The 22,036-nt window shown below is 38.1% G+C and overlaps 1 protein-coding gene and 1 long non-coding RNA gene across 13 annotated transcripts in view; one reads left to right on the top strand and one right to left on the bottom strand.

Annotated features, from left to right (window-relative positions):
• Positions 1-15,861, bottom strand: part of LOC125773561 (uncharacterized) — an 80,018-nt gene extending 64,157 nt beyond the window's left edge. For all 12 annotated transcript variants that reach the window (XR_007420206.1, XR_007420209.1, XR_007420200.1 and 9 more), the window contains exon 1: positions 11,951-15,861. This is a non-coding gene — a long non-coding RNA (uncharacterized LOC125773561). The remainder of the gene's footprint in view (positions 1-11,950) is intronic.
• A 376-nt stretch (positions 15,862-16,237) lies between these two features.
• Positions 16,238-21,469, top strand: LOC125773557 (uncharacterized). Its single transcript, XM_049444399.1, has 2 exons — positions 16,238-16,946; positions 17,637-21,469. The coding sequence occupies exons 1-2, from the start codon at positions 16,238-16,240 to the stop codon at positions 21,467-21,469; spliced, it is 4,542 nt and encodes a 1,513-aa protein (XP_049300356.1).
• The last annotated feature ends 567 nt before the right edge of the window (positions 21,470-22,036 follow it).

Consider the following 22,036-nt stretch of genomic DNA (forward strand, 5'->3'; position numbering starts at 1 on the left):
AGATGTATGTATGTAGTCAAAATTGATGGTTTTGGTCAATGTTGGTAGAAACTAGATGTATGTAGTCAAAATTGATGGTTTTCATCAATGTTGGTAGAATCTAGATGTATGTAGTCAAAATTGATGGTTTTGGTCAATGTTGGTAGAAACTAGATGTATGTAGTCAAAATTGATGGTTTTCATCAATGTTGGTAGAAACTAGATGTATGTAGTCAAAATTGATGGTTTTGGTCAATGTTGGTAGAATCTAGATGTATGTAGTCAAAATTGATGGTTTTGGTCAATGTTGGTAGAATCTAGATGTATGTAGTCAAAATTGATGGTTTTCATCAATGTTGGTAGAAACTAGATGTATGTAGTCAAAATTGATGGTTTTGGTCAATGTTGGTAGAATCTAGATGTATGTATGTAGTCAAAATTGATGGTTTTGGTCAATGTTGGTAGAATCTAGATGTATGTAGTCAAAATTGATGGTTTTCATCAATGTTGGTAGAAACTAGATGTATGTAGTCAAAATTGATGGTTTTCATCAATGTTGGTAGAAACTAGATGTATGTAGTCAAAATTGATGGTTTTCATCAATGTTGGTAGAAACTAGATGTATGTAGTCAAAATTGATGGTTTTGGTCAATGTTGGTAGAAACTAGATGTATGTAGTCAAAATTGATGGTTTTCATCAATGTTGGTAGAAACTAGATGTATGTAGTCAAAATTGATGGTTTTCATCAATGTTGGTAGAAACTAGATGTATGTAGTCAAAATTGATGGTTTTGGTCAATGTTGGTAGAATCTAGATGTATGTAGTCAAAATTGATGGTTTTGGTCAATGTTGGTAGAAACTAGATGTATGTAGTCAAAATTGATGGTTTTCATCAATGTTGGTAGAAACTAGATGTATGTAGTCAAAATTGATGGTTTTGGTCAATGTTGGTAGAAACTAGATGTATGTAGTCAAAATTGATGGTTTTGGTCAATGTTGGTAGAATCTAGATGTATGTAGTCAAAATTGATGGTTTTCATCAATGTTGGTAGAATCTAGATGTATGTAGTCAAAATTGATGGTTTTCATCAATGTTGGTAGAATCTAGATGTATGTAGTCAAAATTGATGGTTTTGGTCAATGTTGGTAGAAACTAGATGTATGTAGTCAAAATTGATGGTTTTGGTCAATGTTGGTAGAATCTAGATGTATGTAGTCAAAATTGATGGTTTTGGTCAATGTTGGTAGAAACTAGATGTATGTAGTCAAAATTGATGATTTTGGTCAATGTTGGTAGAAACTAGATGTATGTAGTCAAAATTGATGGTTTTGGTCAATGTTGGTAGAAACTAGATGTATGTAGTCAAAATTGATGGTTTTCATCAATGTTGGTAGAAACTAGATGTATGTAGTCAAAATTGATGGTTTTCATCAATGTTGGTAGAAACTAGATGTATGTAGTCAAAATTGATGGTTTTGGTCAATGTTGGTAGAATCTAGATGTATGTAGTCAAAATTGATGGTTTTGGTCAATGTTGGTAGAAACTAGATGTATGTAGTCAAAATTGATGGTTTTCATCAATGTTGGTAGAAACTAGATGTATGTAGTCAAAATTGATGGTTTTGGTCAATGTTGGTAGAAATTAGATGTATGTAGTCAAAATTGATGGTTTTCATCAATGTTGGTAGAAACTAGATGTATGTAGTCAAAATTGATGGTTTTGGTCAATGTTGGTAGAAACTAGATGTATGTAGTCAAAATTGATGGTTTTCATCAATGTTGGTAGAAACTAGATGTATGTAGTCAAAATTGATGGTTTTGGTCAATGTTGGTAGAAACTAGATGTATGTAGTCAAAATTGATGGTTTTGGTCAATGTTGGTAGAAATTAGATGTATGTAGTCAAAATTGATGGTTTTCATCAATGTTGGTAGAATCTAGATGTATGTAGTCAAAATTGATGGTTTTGGTCAATGTTGGTAGAAACTAGATGTATGTAGTCAAAATTGATGGTTTTCATCAATGTTGGTAGAAACTAGATGTATGTAGTCAAAATTGATGGTTTTGGTCAATGTTGGTAGAAACTAGATGTATGTAGTCAAAATTGATGGTTTTGGTCAATGTTGGTAGAATCTAGATGTATGTATGTAGTCAAAATTGATGGTTTTGGTCAATGTTGGTAGAATCTAGATGTATGTAGTCAAAATTGATGGTTTTGGTCAATGTTGGTAGAAACTAGATGTATGTAGTCAAAATTGATGGTTTTGGTCAATGTTGGTAGAATCTAGATGTATGTATGTAGTCAAAATTGATGGTTTTGGTCAATGTTGGTAGAAACTAGATGTATGTAGTCAAAATTGATGGTTTTCATCAATGTTGGTAGAAACTAGATGTATGTAGTCAAAATTGATGGTTTTCATCAATGTTGGTAGAAACTAGATGTATGTAGTCAAAATTGATGGTTTTCATCAATGTTGGTAGAATCTAGATGTATGTAGTCAAAATTGATGGTTTTGGTCAATGTTGGTAGAATCTAGATGTATGTATGTAGTCAAAATTGATGGTTTTGGTCAATGTTGGTAGAAACTAGATGTATGTAGTCAAAATTGATGATTTTGGTCAATGTTGGTAGAAACTAGATGTATGTAGTCAAAATTGATGGTTTTGGTCAATGTTGGTAGAATCTAGATGTATGTAGTCAAAATTGATGGTTTTGGTCAATGTTGGTAGAAACTAGATGTATGTAGTCAAAATTGATGGTTTTGGTCAATGTTGGTAGAAACTAGATGTATGTAGTCAAAATTGATGATTTTGGTCAATGTTGGTAGAAACTAGATGTATGTAGTCAAAATTGATGGTTTTGGTCAATGTTGGTAGAAACTAGATGTATGTAGTCAAAATTGATGGTTTTGGTCAATGTTGGTAGAAACTAGATGTATGTAGTCAAAATTGATGGTTTTCATCAATGTTGGTAGAAACTAGATGTATGTAGTCAAAATTGATGGTTTTCATCAATGTTGGTAGAAACTAGATGTATGTAGTCAAAATTGATGGTTTTCATCAATGTTGGTAGAATCTAGATGTATGTAGTCAAAATTGATGGTTTTCATCAATGTTGGTAGAAACTAGATGTATGTAGTCAAAATTGATGGTTTTCATCAATGTTGGTAGAATCTAGATGTATGTAGTCAAAATTGATGGTTTTGGTCAATGTTGGTAGAATCTAGATGTATGTATGTAGTCAAAATTGATGGTTTTGGTCAATGTTGGTAGAAACTAGATGTATGTAGTCAAAATTGATGGTTTTGGTCAATGTTGGTAGAAACTAGATGTATGTAGTCAAAATTGATGATTTTGGTCAATGTTGGTAGAAACTAGATGTATGTAGTCAAAATTGATGGTTTTGGTCAATGTTGGTAGAATCTAGATGTATGTAGTCAAAATTGATGGTTTTGGTCAATGTTGGTAGAAACTAGATGTATGTAGTCAAAATTGATGGTTTTGGTCAATGTTGGTAGAAACTAGATGTATGTAGTCAAAATTGATGATTTTGGTCAATGTTGGTAGAAACTAGATGTATGTAGTCAAAATTGATGGTTTTGGTCAATGTTGGTAGAAACTAGATGTATGTAGTCAAAATTGATGGTTTTCATCAATGTTGGTAGAAACTAGATGTATGTAGTCAAAATTGATGGTTTTCATCAATGTTGGTAGAAACTAGATGTATGTAGTCAAAATTGATGGTTTTGGTCAATGTTGGTAGAATCTAGATGTATGTAGTCAAAATTGATGGTTTCGGTCAATGTTGGTAGAAACTAGATGTATGTAGTCAAAATTGATGGTTTTCATCAATAATGGTAGAAACTAGATGTATGTAGTCAAAATTGATGGTTTTCATCAATGTTGGTAGAAACTAGATGTTTGTAGTCAAAATTGATGGTTTTGGTCAATGTTGGTAGAAACTAGATGTATGTAGTCAAAATTGATGGTTTTCATCAATGTTGGTAGAAACTAGATGTATGTAGTCAAAATTGATGGTTTTCATCAATGTTGGTAGAAACTAGATGTATGTAGTCAAAATTGATGGTTTTCATCAATGTTGGTAGAAAATAGATGTATCAAGTCAAAATTGATGGTTTCGGTCAATGTTGGTAGAAACTAGATGTATGTAGTCAAAATTGATGGTTTTCATCAATAATGGTAGAAACTAGATGTATGTAGTCAAAATTGATGGTTTTCATCAATAATGGTAGAAACTAGATGTATGTAGTCAAAATTGATGGTTTCGGTCAATGTTGGTAGAAACTAGATGTATGTAGTCAAAATTGATGGTTTTGGTCAAAGTTGGTAGAAACTAGATGTTTGTAGTCAAAATTGATGGTTTTCATCAATGTTGGTAGAAACTAGATGTTTGTAGTCAAAATTGATGGTTTTGGTCAATGTTGGTAGAAACTAGATGTATGTAGTCAAAATTGATGGTTTCGGTCAATGTTGGTAGAAACTAGATGTATGTAGTCAAAATTGATGGTTTTCATCAATGTTGGTAGAAACTAGATGTATGTAGTCAAAATTGATGGTTTTGGTCAATGTTGGTAGAAACTAGATGTATGTAGTCAAAATTGATGGTTTTCATCAATAATGGTAGAAACTAGATGTATGTAGTCAAAATTGATGGTTTTCATCAATAATGGTAGAAACTAGATGTATGTAGTCAAAATTGATGGTTTCGGTCAATGTTGGTAGAAACTAGATGTATGTAGTCAAAATTGATGGTTTTGGTCAAAGTTGGTAGAAACTAGATGTTTGTAGTCAAAATTGATGGTTTTCATCAATGTTGGTAGAAACTAGATGTTTGTAGTCAAAATTGATGGTTTTCATCAATGTTGGTAGAAACTAGATGTATGTAGTCAAAATTGATGGTTTTCATCAATGTTGGTAGAAACTAGATGTATGTAGTCAAAATTGATGGTTTTCATCAATGTTGGTAGAAACTAGATGTATGTAGTCAAAATTGATGGTTTTGGTCAAAGTTGGTAGAAACTAGATGTATGTAGTCAAAATTGATGGTTTTCATCAATGTTGGTAGAAACTAGATGTATGTAGTCAAAATTGATGGTTTTCATCAATGTTGGTAGAAACTAGATGTTTGTAGTCAAAATTGATGGTTTTCATCAATGTTGGTAGAAACTAGATGTATGTAGTCAAAATTGATGGTTTTGGTCAAAGTTGGTAGAAACTAGATGTATGTAGTCAAAATTGATGGTTTTCATCAATGTTGGTAGAAACTAGATGTTTGTAGTCAAAATTGATGGTGTTCATCAATGTTGGTAGAAACTAGATGTATGTAGTCAAAATTGATGGGTTTGGTCAAAGTTGGTAGAAACTAGATGTTTGTAGTCAAAATTGATGGTTTTCATCAATGTTGGTAGAAAATAGATGTATCAAGTCAAAATTGATGGTTTCGGTCAATGTTGGTAGAAACTAGATGTATGTAGTCAAAATTGATGGTTTTCATCAATGTTGGTAGAAACTAGATGTATGTAGTCAAAATTGATGGTTTTCATCAATGTTGGTAGAAACTAGATGTATGTAGTCAAAATTGATGGGTTTGGTCAAAGTTGGTAGAAACTAGATGTTTGTAGTCAAAATTGATGGTTTTCATCAATGTTGGTAGAAACTAGATGTATGTAGTCAAAATTGATGGTTTTCATCAATGTTGGTAGAAACTAGATGTATGTAGTCAAAATTGATGGTTTTGGTCAAAGTTGGTAGAAACTAGATGTTTGTAGTCAAAATTGATGGTTTTCATCAATGTTGGTAGAAACTAGATGTATGTAGTCAAAATTGATGGGTTTGGTCAAAGTTGGTAGAAACTAGATGTTTGTAGTCAAAATTGATGGTTTTCATCAATGTTGGTAGAAACTAGATGTTTGTAGTCAAAATTGATGGTGTTCATCAATGTTGGTAGAAACTAGATGTATGTAGTCAAAATTGATGGGTTTGGTCAAAGTTGGTAGAAACTAGATGTTTGTAGTCAAAATTGATGGTTTTCATCAATGTTGGTAGAAAATAGATGTATCAAGTCAAAATTGATGGTTTCGGTCAATGTTGGTAGAAACTAGATGTATGTAGTCAAAATTGATGGTTTTCATCAATGTTGGTAGAAACTAGATGTATGTAGTCAAAATTGATGGTTTTCATCAATGTTGGTAGAAACTAGATGTATGTAGTCAAAATTGATGGGTTTGGTCAAAGTTGGTAGAAACTAGATGTTTGTAGTCAAAATTGATGGTTTTCATCAATGTTGGTAGAAACTAGATGTATGTAGTCAAAATTGATGGTTTTCATCAATGTTGGTAGAAACTAGATGTATGTAGTCAAAATTGATGGTTTTGGTCAAAGTTGGTAGAAACTAGATGTTTGTAGTCAAAATTGATGGTTTTCATCAATGTTGGTAGAAACTAGATGTATGTAGTCAAAATTGATGGGTTTGGTCAAAGTTGGTAGAAACTAGATGTTTGTAGTCAAAATTGATGGTTTTCATCAATGTTGGTAGAAACTAGATGTATGTAGTCAAAATTGATGGTTTTCATCAATGTTGGTAGAAACTAGATGTATGTAGTCAAAATTGATGGTTTTCATCAATGTTGGTAGAAACTAGATGTATGTAGTCAAAATTGATGGTGTTCATCAATGTTGGTAGAAACTAGATGTATGAAGTCAAAATTGATGGTTTTCATCAATGTTGGTAGAAACTAGATGTTTGTAGTCAAAATTGATGGTTTTGGTCAAAGTTGGTAGAAACTAGATGTATGTAGTCAAAATTGATGGTTTTCATCAATGTTGGTAGAAACTAGATGTATGTAGTCAAAATTGATGGTTTTCATCAATGTTGGTAGAAACTAGATGTATGTAGTCAAAATTGATGGTTTTCATCAAAGTTGGTAGAAACTAGATGTATGTAGTCAAAATTGATGGTTTTGGTCAAAGTTAGCAGAAACTAGATGTATGTAGCCAAAATTGATGGTTTTCATCAATGTTGGTTAACAATGACACAATACAGTCGAAGTTGGTACAAAACCATCGATTTTGGTCAAAGTTGGTTAACAATGACACAATACAGTCGAAGTTGGTACAAAACAATAGATTTCGGTCAATTTTGATGATTTTGGTCAAAGTTGGTTAACAATGACTCAATACAGTCGAAGTTGGTACAAAACCATCAATTTTGGTGAATGTTGATGATTTTGGTCAAAGTTGGTTAACAATGACACTATACAGTCGAAGTTGGTACAAAACCATAGATTTCGGTCAATTTTGATGATTTTGGTCAAAGTTGGTTAACAATGACACAATACAGTCGAAGTTGGTACAAAACCATCGATTTTGGTGAATGTTGATGATTTTGGTCAATGTTGGTTGAAAATGACTCAATACAGTCGAAGTTGCTACAAAACCATCGATTTCGGTCAAAGTTGATGTTTTTGGTCAAAGTTGGTGGAAACTCGAAGTTTGTAGTCAAAGTTGATGTTTTTGGTCAATGTTAGTAGAAACGAGATGTTTGTAGTCAAAGTATCTTCTTACACCCCCTATCTTCTCACACCCCCTATCTTCTCACATCCCCTATCTTCTTACATCCCCTATCTTCTCACATCCCCTATCTTCTTACATCCCCTATCTTCTCACATCCCCTTTCTTCTTACACCCCCTTATCGTGCGTAGCCCTGTAATCTACCGGGCCCGGAGTTTAAGCTAGTCATAATATATATTTTCGTTAATGTAACGCTTTTCGGATGAGCCGTTCCCGCGCCTGGGGTTTCAGATCGCTTCATCCCGCTCAAATCGTCACGCTGGGCGTTTACGTTTCCATACTAGCGTTAGCAGCCAATCAGAACGCTTAAATCCGGCAAAAAATGAGCATATTTACAAACACCGGTAAACGTTTTCCTATCGCTACACGGGGGCGAGTGGTGTCGAACCCGTTCTCCGCTTTGTGCACGTTGCGTGCAAAGCGAGAAACGGGTTTGACGCTTTTTATGAGCATGTATTAGTACGCCACGGAACGGGCCAATCTAGAGCCAGCGCGCGAGCGCGTACGCGAGAGTGGGGGAAACCCACCTGGACGAGCTCATTTCAACCTCGACCGTGGTACGGTTCACATCGATACCGCGCTAAGGCGGGAAGGAGCGCGCACGATAAAAAAGAGACAGTTGCCGGTGATGTTTATTTTCGGTGGGGTGGGCATACGTTCGATCAGCTGTGCGAGTGCGCATGCGCATGCGCGAGAGTGGGGGAAACCCACCTGGACGAGCTCATTTCAATCGCGACCGCGGCACGGTTCACATCGATACCGCGCTAAGGTGGGAAGGAGCGCGCACGATAAGAAAGAGCCGGTTGCCGGTGTTGTTTATTTTCGGTGGGGGTGGTATACGATCGATCAGCTGTTGCTGTGCGAGTGCGCATGCGCGAGCGCGCGATATTGCTGTGCATGAAATGACATGAAATGACATGAAATGAAATCTAATGGAATTAAATTAAATTATATTTAACTTAATTAAATTAAATTAAATTGAAATAAAATAAATTGAATTAAATTCAAATAAATTCAATTATATTAAATTAAATTAAATTAAAATTAAATTTAATAAAAGTATAATTACATTAAATTAAATTCAATTAAATTAAAGTAAATTAAAATAAATTGAAATAAATTAAATTAAATTAAATTAAATTAAATTAAATTTATTGAAATTTAATTACATTGCATTACATTGAATGTAATTAAAAAAGTTTACATTAGGTTTTTAATAAATTAAAAAACAATATAAATTACACTACATTCTTCACTTTTCATAACACTTCATTGAATAAATAAATTTAAACAATTATTTCATTTTATGCAATTTAATACACTTCACTATAATTCCAATAATTAATTAAATAAATGAATACATTTATTAACATTTCACATTAAATAATTTCAAACCACCTTCATACATTCTATTTAACCTAACTTATGTGCATTGCAGTGAAATTAATTTCATTTAGTGTAATTAATTTTAAATAAAATAAATATTAATTGCTATTAAAGCGGATATCCGATTTCAGACATACCATTTACAATTCAGCCAACATTTGCCATTCCCTCTCTTCGGTATGGGAACGCTTCGACCAATTAGTGCGCGGGAGAAAACGCGAGAGTGGGGGAAACCCACCTGGACGAGCTCATTTCAACCTCGACCGTGGTACGGTTCACATCGATACCGCGCTAAGGCAGGAAGGAGCGCGCACGATAAAAAAGAGACGGGTGCCGGTAATGTTTATTTTCGGTGGGGGTGCCATACGTTCGATCAGCTGTTGCTGTGCGAGTGCGCATGCGCGAGAGTGGGGGAAACCCACCTGGACGAGCTCATTTCAACCTCGACCGTGGTACGGTTCACATCGATACCGCGCTAAGGCAGGAAGGAGCGCGCACGATAAAAAAGAGACGGTTGCCGGTGATGTTTATTTTCGGTGGGGGTGCCATACGTTCGATCAGCTGTTGCTGTGCGAGTGCGCATGCGCGAGAGTGGGGGAAACCCACCTGGACGAGCTCATTTCAACCTCGACCGTGGTACGGTTCACATCGATACCGCGCTAAGGCAGGAAGGAGCGCGCACGATAAAAAAGAGACGGGTGCCGGTAATGTTTATTTTCGGTGGGGGTGCCATACGTTCGATCAGCTGTTGCTGTGCGAGTGCGCATGCGCGAGAGTGGGGGAAACCCACCTGGACGAGCTCATTTCAACCTCGACCGTGGTACGGTTCACATCGATACCGCGCTAAGGCAGGAAGGAGCGCGCACGATAAAAAAGAGACGGTTGCCGGTGATGTTTATTTTCGGTGGGGGTGCCATACGTTCGATCAGCTGTTGCTGTGCGAGTGCGCATGCGCGAGCGCGCGATATTGCTGTGCATGAAATGACATGAAATGACATGAAATGAAATCTTATGGAATTAAATTAAATTATATTAAATTTAATTAACTTAAATAACATTGAATTAAATTAAATTGAATTAATTTCAAATAAATTCAATTATATTAAATTAAATTAAATTTAAATTAAATTTAATAAAAGTATAATTACATTAAATTAAATTAAATTAAATTGAAGTAAATTAAAATAAATTAAAATAAAATTAAACGAAATTAAATTAAATTAAATTTATTGAAAATTAATTACATTGCATTACATTGAATTTAATTAAAAAAAATTACATTAAGTTTTTAATAAATTAAAAAACAATATAAATTACAATACATTCTTCACATTTCTTAACACTTCATTGAATAAATAAATTTAAACAATTATTTCATTTTAAGCAATTTAATACACTTCACTATAATTCCAATAATTAATTAAATAAATAAATACATTTATTAACATTTTACATTAAATAATTTCAAACCACCTTCATACACTCCTTTTAATCTAACTTATGTGCATTGCAGTGAAATTAATTTTATTTAGTGTAATTAATTTTAAATAAAATAAATATTAATTTCTATTAAAGCGGATATCCGATTTCAGACATACCATTTACAATTCAGCCAACATTTGCCATTCCCTCTCTTCGGTATGGGAACGCTTCGACCAATTAGTGCGCGGGAGAAAACGCGAGAGTGGGGGAAACCCACCTGGACGAGCTCATTTCAACCTCGACCGCGGCACGGTTCACATCGATACCACGCTAAGGCAAACGGAGCGCGCACGGTACCAACAGCCGGTTGCCGGTGTTTTTCGCGTGTGGGTGGGGGTGGGTGGCATACGTTCGATCAGCTGTTGCGTGCGGTTTCATGCGTGCGTATTTATGCGCGCACGTTATTGCGGCGCGTGATATTGAATGAAATGAAATGCATTGACATAAAGTGCAATTAAATTACAATAAATTCTATTATTTCTTTCGTAAGGAAATTAAAATAAATTCTTTTAAATTAAATTAAATTATTTTATTTCTATCAAACTTTATTTCAATCAATTCTACACAATCAATGATCATAACAGCCGACCAAAATCCGATTTATAACAGTATTAACAAAAAATAAATCAAACCTTTGCTTCCCTTTCTTTCACATCGATACCGCGCTAAGGCAAACGGAGCGCGCACCGTATCAACAGCTGTTGCCGGTGTTGTTTTTTGTGGGTGGGGGTTGTGCCATATGTTCGATCAGCTGTTGCGTGCGGTTGCATGCGTGCGTATTTATGCGCGCGCGTTATTGCGGCGCGTGATATTGAACGAAATGAAATGCATTGACATAAAGTGCAATTAAATTACAATAAATTCTATTATTTCTTTCGTAAGGAAATTAAAATAAATTCTTTTAAATTAAATTGAATTATTTTATTTCTATCAAACTTTATTTCAATCAATTCTACACAATCAATGATCATAACAGCCGACCAAAATCCGATTTATAACAGTATTAACAAAAAATAAATCAAACCTTTGCTTCCCTTTCTTTCACATCGATACCGCGCTAAGGCAAACGGAGCGCGCACCGTATCAACAGCTGTTGCCGGTGTTGTTTTTTGTGGGTGGGGGTTGTGCCATATGTTCGATCAGCTGTTGCTGTGGGAGTGAGCATGCTTGCGCGCGCGCGATATTGCTGTGCATGAAATGACATGAAATGACATGAAACGACATGAAACGACATGAAATGACATGAAGTGATATGAAATGATATGAAATGATATGAAATGATATGAAATGATATGAAATGAAATGAAATGAAATGAAATGAAATGTTATGGAATTAAATTAAATTAAATTTAATTAAAATAAATTAATTTATAATAAATTAAATTATAATAAATTAAATTAAATTATTTCTTTTCTATCAAACTTTATTTCAACCAATTTTCCACAATCAATGATCATAACAACCGACCAAAATCCGATTTAGAACAGTATTAACAAAAAATAAATCAAACCTTTGCTTCCCATTCTTTCGCATGGGAACGATTCGATCAATCAGTGCGAGAGAGCAACAGAGAGTGGTGGAACACCTGAATGGGCTCATTTGATAAAATACAATTTAATGTAATTAAATAATAAAAAACCGCACGCCCATATTTTGAACGGTTGCCATTACAAACAGTTTTGCATATATTCTTGCAGAAAACTTCACGATTTGTTAAATGTATATTTAATTGTATCACACACTTCCACACATAATAAGTGGAATACTGTAATGAACATGAAATCAAAATGCAATTTAAAACATTGGCTTAAATTGAATTGCAATTTACGCCGGAAGGTTCCGCGTATGGGTAAAAAATGTATGTGCACACACAATTGCATATATTATTGTCAACAAACCCAATAAATGACAGTTGAGCCGAAAATATATGCATAATTCAACATTATTACGTTATGAATCTGCGATGACATTTTTACTGACATCACTTTTACTACACACCCAATGCAAATGGCGGTAAAGCTTTCCAAATGGTTCCAATGCATATGGAAAAGCTCTCGCATCACAGAGCTTTTGATGTAAAGCTTTCGTTTGGGTACAATATTAAGCTTTCATTAGGTGTAGCGGACAAGTTCGGCACATTTTCCGCATGGCACTAAAATTGAATTATATTTTACACCGTAACCTTCCGGTGTACGATATCGTTAATGTGCATGATAATTACACATATTATCACATACCAAGCAAGTGAAGGACGATTGAGCCGATTGGGTTCGAATGTAAGCAATGTGATAAAAAAAATAAACGAATTGTATTCCGCTGCACCGTAATTGTTGCCGGCAGGAATGAAAACTTCTTTCCAGTACATTTAATGTTTTTAAAATCTTAACTCGGTTAAAAGATTTTCTCGGTTTTTACAAAAAAATCCTCATTTTGTCACTTTGGATGCTTATAACTCGGTCAGTTTCCAATGGATCTTCAATTGTAACACAGATATGGATAGATCTTCTCATTAACTACCATAAGTTGTTCTACGCCGATGTGCTAAGATGTCTGTGGAAAAAGTTATTCGAGGTACAAAAACTTAAAATTTTCTCGGTTTTTACAAAAAAATCCTCATTTTGTCACTTTGGATGCTTATAACTCGGTCAGTTTCCAATGGATCTTCAATTGTAACACAGATATGGATAGATCTTCTCATTAACTACCATAAGTTGTTCTACGCCGATGTGCTAAGATGTCTGTGGAAAAAGTTATTCGAGATACAAAGACTTAAAATGTTCTCGATTTTTACAAAAAAATCCTCATTTTGCCACTTTGGAAGCTTATAACTCGGTCAGTTTCCAATGGATCTTCAATTGTAACACAGATTTGGATAGATCTGCTCATTAGCTACCATAAGTTGTTTTACGTTGATGAGCTCAGATGTCTGTGGAAAAAGTTATTCGAAAAAGTAACTTCTAATACATTGAATGGCTTATACGAATTGCCTACCTTCAGGCTGATTTCTCGCGGTTCGCATTTCAACTTCTTTTTTTTGTCCATATCTCAGTCATTTACCAACCGATTTTGGATTTTCTTTGTGATTTGGGTAGATCTCGACGAATGCAAGCTAAAAGTCTTCAACGACCATGTGCTCCGATGTCGGACAAAAAAGTTATTCGCGACCTAAGCTTTTTCTGTCACCTGCCATAACTCGGTCAGTTTCCAATGGATCTTCAATTGTAACACAGATATGGATAGATCTGCTCATTAGCTACCATAAGATGTTCCATGCCAATGTGCTAAGATGTCTGTGTCAAATGTTATTCGAGATACAAAGATTTCACATTTTCTCGATTTTTACAAAAAATTCCTCATTTTGCCACTTTGTATGCTTATAACTCGGTCAGTTTCCAATGGATCTTCAATTGTAACAGAGATTTGGATAGATCTGTTCATTAGCTACCATAAGTTGTTTTACGTCGATGTGCTCAGATGTCTTTCAATTTGTCCATCAATTCGTTCTTTTGAAGAAGGGCACTGAACAGATTATTTTTCGGATATAAATATACCTGTGCATAACATTTTCAACCACCTGTTCCAATGCAGGTAAAAACATTGGAAATAGTGAAAAATGTTGTGGCAAACAGAGAGGAAGATTGTTTGCGGCCAATAGCATCGCACAAATGCTCGCACACATTCTACATACGCGGATGTAGTTGATGGTTTTGGTCAAAGTTAGTAGAAACTAGATGTTTGTGACCAAAATTGATGGTTTTGGTCAAAGTTAGTAGAAACTAGATGTTTCCTACCAAAGTTGATGATTTTGGTCAAAGTTAGTAGAAAATGGATGTTTCCTACCAAAGTTGATGATTTTGGTCAAAGTTAGTAGAAACTAGATGTTTATGACCAAAGTTGATGATTTTGGTCAATGTTAGTAGAAACTAGATGTTTGTGACCAAAATTGATGGTTTTGGTCAATGTTAGTAGAAACTAGATGTATGTAATCAAAATTGATGATTTTGGTCAAAGTTGGTTAACAATGACACAATACATTCGAAGTTGGTAGAAAACCATCGATTTTGGTCAATGTTGATGATTTTGGTCAATGTTGATGATTTTGGTCAATGTTGATGATTTTGGTCAAAGTTGGTTAAAAATGTCTCATCACAGTCGAAGTTGGTAGAAAACCATCGATTTTGGTCAATGTTGATGATTTTGGTCAATGTTGATGATTTTGGTCAATGTTGATGATTTTGGTCAAAGTTGGTTAAAAATGTCTCATCACAGTCGAAGTTGGTAGAAAACCATCGATTTTGGTCAATGTTGATGATTTTGGTCAATGTTGATGATTTTGGTCAATGTTGATGATTTTGGTCAAAGTTGGTTAAAAATGACACAATACATTCGAAGTTGGTAGAAAACCATCGATTTCGGTCAATGTTGATGATTGTGGTCAATTTTGATGATTTTGGTCAATGTTGGTTGAAAATGACACAATACAGTCGAAGTTGCTACAAAACCATCGATTTCGCTCAATGTTGATGATTTTGGTCAAAGTTAGTAGAAACATGTTGATTTTGGTGTTAATTGATGATTTTGGTCAAAGTTAGTAGAAACATGTTGATTTTGGTGTTAATTGATGATTTTGGTCAAAGTTAGTAGAAACATGTTGATTTTGGTGCTAATTGATGTTTTTGGTCAATTTTGGTGGAAACTTGAAGTTTGCGACCAAAGATGATGATTTCGGTCAAAGTTGATGTTTTTGGTCAAAGTTGGTGGAAACTGGAAGTTTGCAACCAAAGATGATGATTTCGGTCAAAGTTGATGTTTTTGGTCAAATTTGGTGGAAACTGGAAGTTTGCAACCAAAGATGATGATTTCGGTCAAAGTTGATGTTTTTGGTCAAAGTTGGTGGAAACTGGAAGTTTGCAACCAAAGATGATGATTTCGGTCAAAGTTGATGTTTTTGGTCAAAGTTGGTGGAAACTGGAAGTTTGCAACCAAAGATGATGATTTCGGTCAAAGTAGATGTTTTTGGTCAAAGTTGGTGGAAACTGGAAGTTTGCAACCAAAGATGATGATTTCGGTCAAAGTAGATGTTTTTGGTCAAAGTTGGTGGAAACTGGAAGTTTGCAACCAAAGATGATGATTTCGGTCAAAGTAGATGTTTTTGGTCAAAGTTGGTGGAAACTGGAAGTTTGCAACCAAAGATGATGATTTCGGTCAAAGTTGATGTTTTTGGTCAAAGTTGGTGGAAACTGGAAGTTTGCAACCAAAGATGATGATTTCGGTCAAAGTAGATGTTTTTGGTCAAAGTTGGTGGAAACTGGAAGTTTGCAACCAAAGATGATGATTTCGGTCAAAGTAGATGTTTTTGGTCAAAGTTGGTGGAAACTGGAAGTTTGCAACCAAAGATGATGATTTCGGTCAAAGTAGATGTTGTTTACACAAGAATCACAATAGTGGTATAAACCGACAGTTTGCTGGTTTCGTCAAGTTTCAGCAACTGTCGTATTGTGAGTGCCGGTGGCACTCAGTGGGCACTCAGAGAAAAGGTTATAAAAGGAAAAACAAATAAACAAAATCCCTCTTCTTCGCTTAAAAATCCCGCCCGGTAACTATTGGAAAGAAAATTCAGCATCCGAATTCCGCAAGTTTGTTCATGGTGCCGTGACCAGGATACGCCGAATTGCTGGTTATTAATTTGCGGATTCTCGCGACCTGTTTTTTCCTACGCATAACGCAAATTTTATCGCGACACAACACTCCCGTTTTTTCGTTACCGCTGCCGAAGCTATTTCCATCGTGTCTGATCATGCCAGCGTCAGCCGTCATTCTATCGTCCCGAAGGGCAATTTTGCTGGTCTCATTAGATCGCCACGAGAAGTTCCTTCTTGATTTTCTCCCGGAACGAGACGCTATCGAGGTCGAAACGCGCATAACAAAGTTCGACCAGCTGTCCATTGACTTGGAGAAAATCCAAGGTCAGCTAGAGGATTTGGCAATCACTGAAGAAGAAATTGCGCACAATGCCGCTTTACGCGATGATTTTGAGCCGCGCTTGATACGCGCACATTCCCAGCTAAAGGCTAAAAGGGTGCATGTTCCTCGAAGCATTAGTTCCATACCAAACGCTGGCCCGAGCCCCCTAGTAGGCATTAAACTTCCCACCATCGCGCTTCCCGAATACGATGGTGATTACATGCAGTGGCTAACGTATAGGGACACTTTTGAGGGCTTAATACATGATAACCACGAGCTACCGCCGATCCAAAAGTTCCACTATTTGCGCGCATCCTTAAAGGGAGAAGCCGCTAAGGTTATTGAATCCATCACCATCAGTGCCGCAAACTATGAAATAGCATGGAAAATACTGACGGAGCGTTACTCTAACGAGTACCTGTTAAAAAAGCGTCATTTGCAAGCCTTATTCGGAATGGCCACCATGAAACGGGAAAGTGCCTCAACCCTTCACCATCTTGTCGATGAGTTCGAGCGGCACAAGAAAACGCTAAACCATTTGGGTGAAAATACAGATGCTTGGAGTAGCGTATTAGAACATTTGCTATGCACAAAATTGCCTACAACAACGTTGCGCGATTGGGAGGAATTTGCATCAACAAATGAAAATCCAAGCTACGAAGGCTTGGTGCAATTTTTGCAACGCCGAATGCGAGTGCTCGAAACTCTGATGGTAAACAATACCGACGCGCCCTCTAGCGGAAATCACACGCACTTCACACACAAACAATCGAATCTCACTCGGCTGGCTAGTTTTCCGTCTACCTCTCACGAAACACGTAGGTGCATAATATGCCAGCAAGAGCATAGCATCACGAAATGTCCGCGATTCATGACTATGGGTCCGGAAGAACGATATCGACAGGTCATGTCCAATAAACTATGTTTAAATTGTTTGCGGGACAACCACCGAGCGCGCGATTGCTCCTCGCAATACAAATGCAGACACTGTCACTCAGCACACCATACACTGTTACACAACGTACACAACGCACAAGGAGCACTTCCCACTGCAAACACCATGCCAGCTGCGCGAAATGTTCCGGTAAGCCACCCACAGAACAAAGACGATCACGCCACAAACACCCAAAGACACCACGTAGCAGCACACGCAAGCCAGCAAACATATGATCATGTTTTTCTGCAAACTGCCGTGGTACACGTTGCTGATTCACATGGTACTCTGCATCCAGTGCGAGCACTATTGGATAGTGCCTCGCAGCCTGATTTGATGAGCACCAGGCTTGCTCAGAGGTTAGCGTTGAAACTTGATACGGTCAACGTAACGCTCATCGGTGCGGGTCACTCTTCCACCCCGGTGCGGAAATCGGTGTGTGCGAAGATTTCCTCTCGAACGGGCCAATATCAGCTGAATGCTGATTTCTTGATTGTGGACAATTTGATTGGGGATTTGCCAGCACATGATGTGCGCACCGCCGAGTGGCAAATTCCGCCGAATTTTATGCTTGCCGACCCCCAGTTTAATAAGTCGGCACCGCTCGATCTTATCCTCGGTGCCCGGCATTATCATGCATTTTTCCAGAGCGGGGCGCAATATAAAATTTCGTATAACCTTCCTGTCCTCATTGAAAGTGTGTTCGGCTGGATCGTGACCGGCTCAGCATCAGCATGTAATAACAACACCGAAACTTCCAACGCATCTTCCGTCGTCTGCATGAGCACGCTTGAAGAATCACTCGAGCGATTCTGGAAAGTGGAAGAATTACAAATAAGAGATGGTTACTCCCCCGAAGAAAGGTATTGCGAAAAATTATACCAAGATACAACACAACGAGACGATACTGGTCGTTTTATTGTTCGTTTACCAAAGCAGCCTGACTTTGAAGAAAAGCTGGGTTTTTCAAAATCATCAGCTCTACGACGTTTTACAATGCTCGAAAGGCGCCTAGAACGCGATCCTCATGTTAAAGCGGCATACCATGAATTCATGCATGAATATTTAGAGCTAGGGCACATGTCGCTGATACAAGCTCCAGCTGACGACGAATCAGCATATTATCTGCCGCACCATCCCGTATTCAAGGCTTCGAGCACAACAACAAAAACCAGGGTGGTGTTTGATGGATCAGCGAAAACATCATCGGGATACTCGCTCAACGAAGCGCTATGTGTCGGCCCTGCAGTGCAGGATGATTTGTTGGATATCATCCTACGATTCCGCACGTATAAGGTGGCGGTTGTTGGAGACATTGCTAAAATGTACCGCCAAATACTACTGCATCCAGACGATAGGAAGTATGCCCGCATTTGTTTCCGGTTTGATGCGCGTTCACCGATCCAGTATTACGAGCTGAACACCGTAACCTATGGGTTGTCCCCATCATCCTTCCTTGCAACTCGAACCTTGCAGCAGCTTGCAAACGATGAGGGAACCACATATCCTTTTGCCGCATCCGCTCTGAAGAGCAATTTCTACGTGGACGACTTCATAGGCGGTGCGGATTCGATCGAAAGCGCTCGGCGTCTACGAGTAGAGTTAGATGAATTACTTTCAAGGGGTGGTTTTGAATTACGGAAGTGGACTTCAAACAGATTAGAGGTGCTTACCGGTCTAACTGCGGATCAGATCGGCACACAGTCAGCGCTACAGTTTATACCCGACGAAACGGTAAAGACTCTTGGAGTTTCGTGGGAGCCAGAACATGATGTTCTATCATTCGAGTCCGCAATCGACACCGACACAGCAAGTCCTACTAAAAGAAGCATCCTCTCTAACATAGCCCGCATGTTCGATCCGCTTGGCCTGATTTCTCCCATAGTCGTACGAGCCAAAATCTTGATGCAGGAGTTGTGGTTGCAGAAAGCTGGTTGGGACGATCTTGTTCCTGATTCTATCTGCAAGAAATGGAAAAATATTCAGCAAGATTGGCCACTCATATCCGGTTTTAAGATCGATCGCTATGCGCTGTTACCTGGTAGTAAATTGCAGTTACACACCTTCTGTGACGCATCTGAAGCAGCTTACGGGGCCTGCATTTATGTTCGTTGCGAAAGTGAGCAAGGGGAAGTTCGCACCACTTTACTTTCATCCAAGTCGCGAGTGGCACCACTTAAGCGTGTCACACTACCTCGACTGGAACTGTGTGCTGCAGTATTAGGCGCTCATCTTTACGATCGAGTCAAGAAGGCGATGGGACTACACGCAGCAGAAGTATTCTTTTGGTCCGATTCTACCGTCACGTTAAAGTGGATCAGCGCCTCACCCAACACGTGGGCAACGTTCGTAGGCAACCGAGTATCGGAGGTGCAGCATTATACTCATCCTCGTCAGTGGAGGCATGTTCCCGGCTCAACTAACCCTGCCGATCTCGTCTCGCGCGGCATGTCAGCAGCAGATTTCCTGCAGAGCAAGCTGTGGAGTTGCGGTCCGGAATGGCTAGCACTACCCGCATCCAACTGGCCCAACTGTAATCCTGAACCAGCTGAAGATACGAATCTCGAAATTCGTCAGGTGAGTGCTGCCTATGCAAACACCATCACTAACCCTTGGTTTACGTTGTGTTCCAGCTACACGCGATTGTTGCGCATCGTTGCATACTGCATTCGCTTCACACGTAACACTAAGGAGAAGGCACGCACTCAACGAACACCAACACACTTCGCATCACCTTTAGTCATCACTCCCGAAAACATGGAAGCTGCTAAAACTGTGCTATGTCGTTTAGCACAGCAAGATGCATTTTCAGCGGAGCTACGGCAACTGGCAAAAGGTGAAGCAATAGGAAGACAATCACCACTACGGCGACTCAACCCATTCCTCGATGAGCAAGGAATAATACGAGTAGGAGGACGATTGAAGCTTTCGCAGCTTCCCTACCAATCCCAGCATCCCATAGTACTTCCTAAGAAGCACAAATTCGCACATCTAATTGCAACCTACTATCACGAGCAACTTATGCATGGCGGCGGAAGATTATTGCTGTCGCAAATAAGGGAAGCATATTGGCCACTAGACGGAAGGTGCTTGGTGAAAAAAATCGTGCGAAACTGTTTCCGTTGCATACGTCACAATCCTACACTCGAGCAACAACAAATCGGCCAACTTCCACCACCTCGGGTCATTCCCAGCCGGCCGTTCTCCGTAACCGGAGTGGATTACGCTGGCCCATTCTATCTGAAACCAGCACATCGTCGAGCTGCCGCTGTTAAAAGCTACTTGTGCGTATTTGTATGCTTCGCAACGAAAGCGGTCCACTTAGAGCTGGTGGGAGACCTCACCACAGCTGGTTTTCTGGCGGCGTTACATCGATTTGCATCCCGGCGCGGTTTACCGGCGCACATACACTCAGACAACGGAAAGAATTTCGAAGGCGCTGCGCACGAGCTCAGCGAACTAGTCAACATGCTGAACGACGAACAGCAGCAGCACATCATTGCCACCAATTGTGCCAACAAAGGTATCACTTGGCATTTCACTCCACCCAAAGCTCCACACTTTGGTGGATTATGGGAGGCAGCGGTGAAAACAGCCAAACGACACCTCTATCGTCATCTAGGCAGCTCGAGGCTGTCATACGAAGGATATTGCACTATCCTTCAACAAATCGAAGCGGCAATGAACTCCCGACCCTTGCTACCTATGTCCGACGACCCGAATGATCTGGCAGCACTTACCCCAGCGCATTTCCTCATCGGTACGTCCATGCACGCAGTTCCTGTTCCTGACTATACCAAATTGAAGGCGTACACTCTCGATGAACTGCAAAGGTGGCAGCTAATCGTTCAGCGATTCTGGAAGCATTGGGCTACGGAGTATCTGCAGGAAATGCAGAAAGACAACATGAGACATCACCGAACCAACGATATACTCCCCGGCCGATTGGTTATACTACTGGATGAATCCTTACCAACAACCCGATGGCCCCTAGCACGCATCGTTGCAATTCATCCTGGAGAGGACCAGCTCACACGTGTGGTAAAACTACAAACGGTAAAAGGGATCATCACTCGTCCGATCAACAAAATCTGTTTACTGCCGTTAGCGGACGGTGAAACCACATGCTAGTTCCTTTCGCCTTTGTTATGACATTCTGTCATGGGGGGGAGTATGTTTACACAAGAATCACAATAGTGGTATAAACCGACAGTTTGCTGGTTTCGTCAAGTTTCAGCAACTGTCGTATTGTGAGTGCCGGTGGCACTCAGTGGGCACTCAGAGAAAAGGTTATAAAAGGAAAAACAAATAAACAAAATCCCTCTTCTTCGCTTAAAAATCCCGCCCGGTAACTATTGGAAAGAAAATTCAGCATCCGAATTCCGCAAGTTTGTTCAGATGTTTTTGGTCAAAGTTGGAGGAAACTGGAAGTTTGCAACCAAAGATGATGATTTCGATCAAAGTTGATGTTTTTGGTCAAAGTTGGTGGAAACTGGAAGTTTGCAACCAAAGATGATGATTTCGGTCAAAGTTGATGTTTTTGGTCAAAGTTGGTGGAAACTGGAAGTTTGCAACCAAAGATGATGATTTCGGTCAAAGTTGATGTTTTTGGTCAAAGTTGGTGGAAACTGGAAGTTTACAACCAAAGATGATGATTTCGGTCAAAGTAGATGTTTTTGGTCAAAGTTGGTGGAAACT

Source organism: Anopheles funestus (assembly GCF_943734845.2).
Source record: "Anopheles funestus chromosome X unlocalized genomic scaffold, idAnoFuneDA-416_04 X_unloc_4, whole genome shotgun sequence".
Classification (NCBI taxonomy): domain Eukaryota; kingdom Metazoa; phylum Arthropoda; class Insecta; order Diptera; family Culicidae; genus Anopheles; species Anopheles funestus.

What these genes read in the sequence shown, in the direction of transcription:
- LOC125773557 (XM_049444399.1), top strand. Translation starts at nt 16,238, where the DNA reads ATGCCAGCGTCAGCCGTCATTCTATCGTCCCGAAGGGCAATTTTGCTG. An exon ending in GAAAACGCTAAACCATTTGG is followed by an intron (nt 16,947 to 17,636) that starts GTGAAAATACAG and finishes CTCTGCATCCAG; the next exon opens with TGCGAGCACTATTGGATAGT.